Consider the following 450-nt stretch of genomic DNA (forward strand, 5'->3'; position numbering starts at 1 on the left):
GGGCTCTGGCACCGGCTGGCCTGATGCCACATTGACTTCCGCCCGTCGCCCCCAGTTTATAGCACAGTCGAGCTACAGCCGCGTGGACAGAGTCCGCAGCAAGATCAGGAGGGGTCGGGGAGCGGCCCGGGCCCAGCTGCGGGCGGACCAGAAGCCGACGCGCTCGCTCCGAGCAGGACGGTCCAGACGGACCTAAGCTCGGACCCGGGTTTGAGATGTTCGTCCTCCCGCCCGAGAGCAGCCGCTAGGCCTAGCGCATTGCACACCGAGGCGCTGGGGGGAAAGCTCTGAGCCGGGGTTCAGCAGCGGTCTCGCCCGGTGTGGACGCAGGAGTCGGGGTGAGGCCGTCCTCGGAGCAGGCCCTCCCGCCCCCGCCCCCCGGAACTGGGGAGTCTGGGTCAGAACCCCAGGGGTCCCTGCCGGCAGAGCCCCTCTGCGGAGCCCATGTTT

General features: G+C 69.8%; 1 protein-coding gene across 1 annotated transcript in view; it reads left to right on the forward strand.

The window, feature by feature from the left end:
• SDK1 (sidekick cell adhesion molecule 1) overlaps positions 1 to 196 on the forward strand; it is a 200,020-nt gene extending 199,824 nt beyond the window's left edge. The window contains 1 exon segment of the mRNA XM_023532757.1: positions 56 to 196. Within this exon segment, the coding sequence (XP_023388525.1) occupies positions 56 to 196 (141 nt within the window).
• Positions 197 to 450: the final 254 nt, after the last annotated feature.

The sequence above is a fragment of the Pteropus vampyrus genome, unplaced genomic scaffold (genome assembly GCF_000151845.1).
Source record: "Pteropus vampyrus isolate Shadow unplaced genomic scaffold, Pvam_2.0 Scaffold90, whole genome shotgun sequence".
Classification (NCBI taxonomy): domain Eukaryota; kingdom Metazoa; phylum Chordata; class Mammalia; order Chiroptera; family Pteropodidae; genus Pteropus; species Pteropus vampyrus.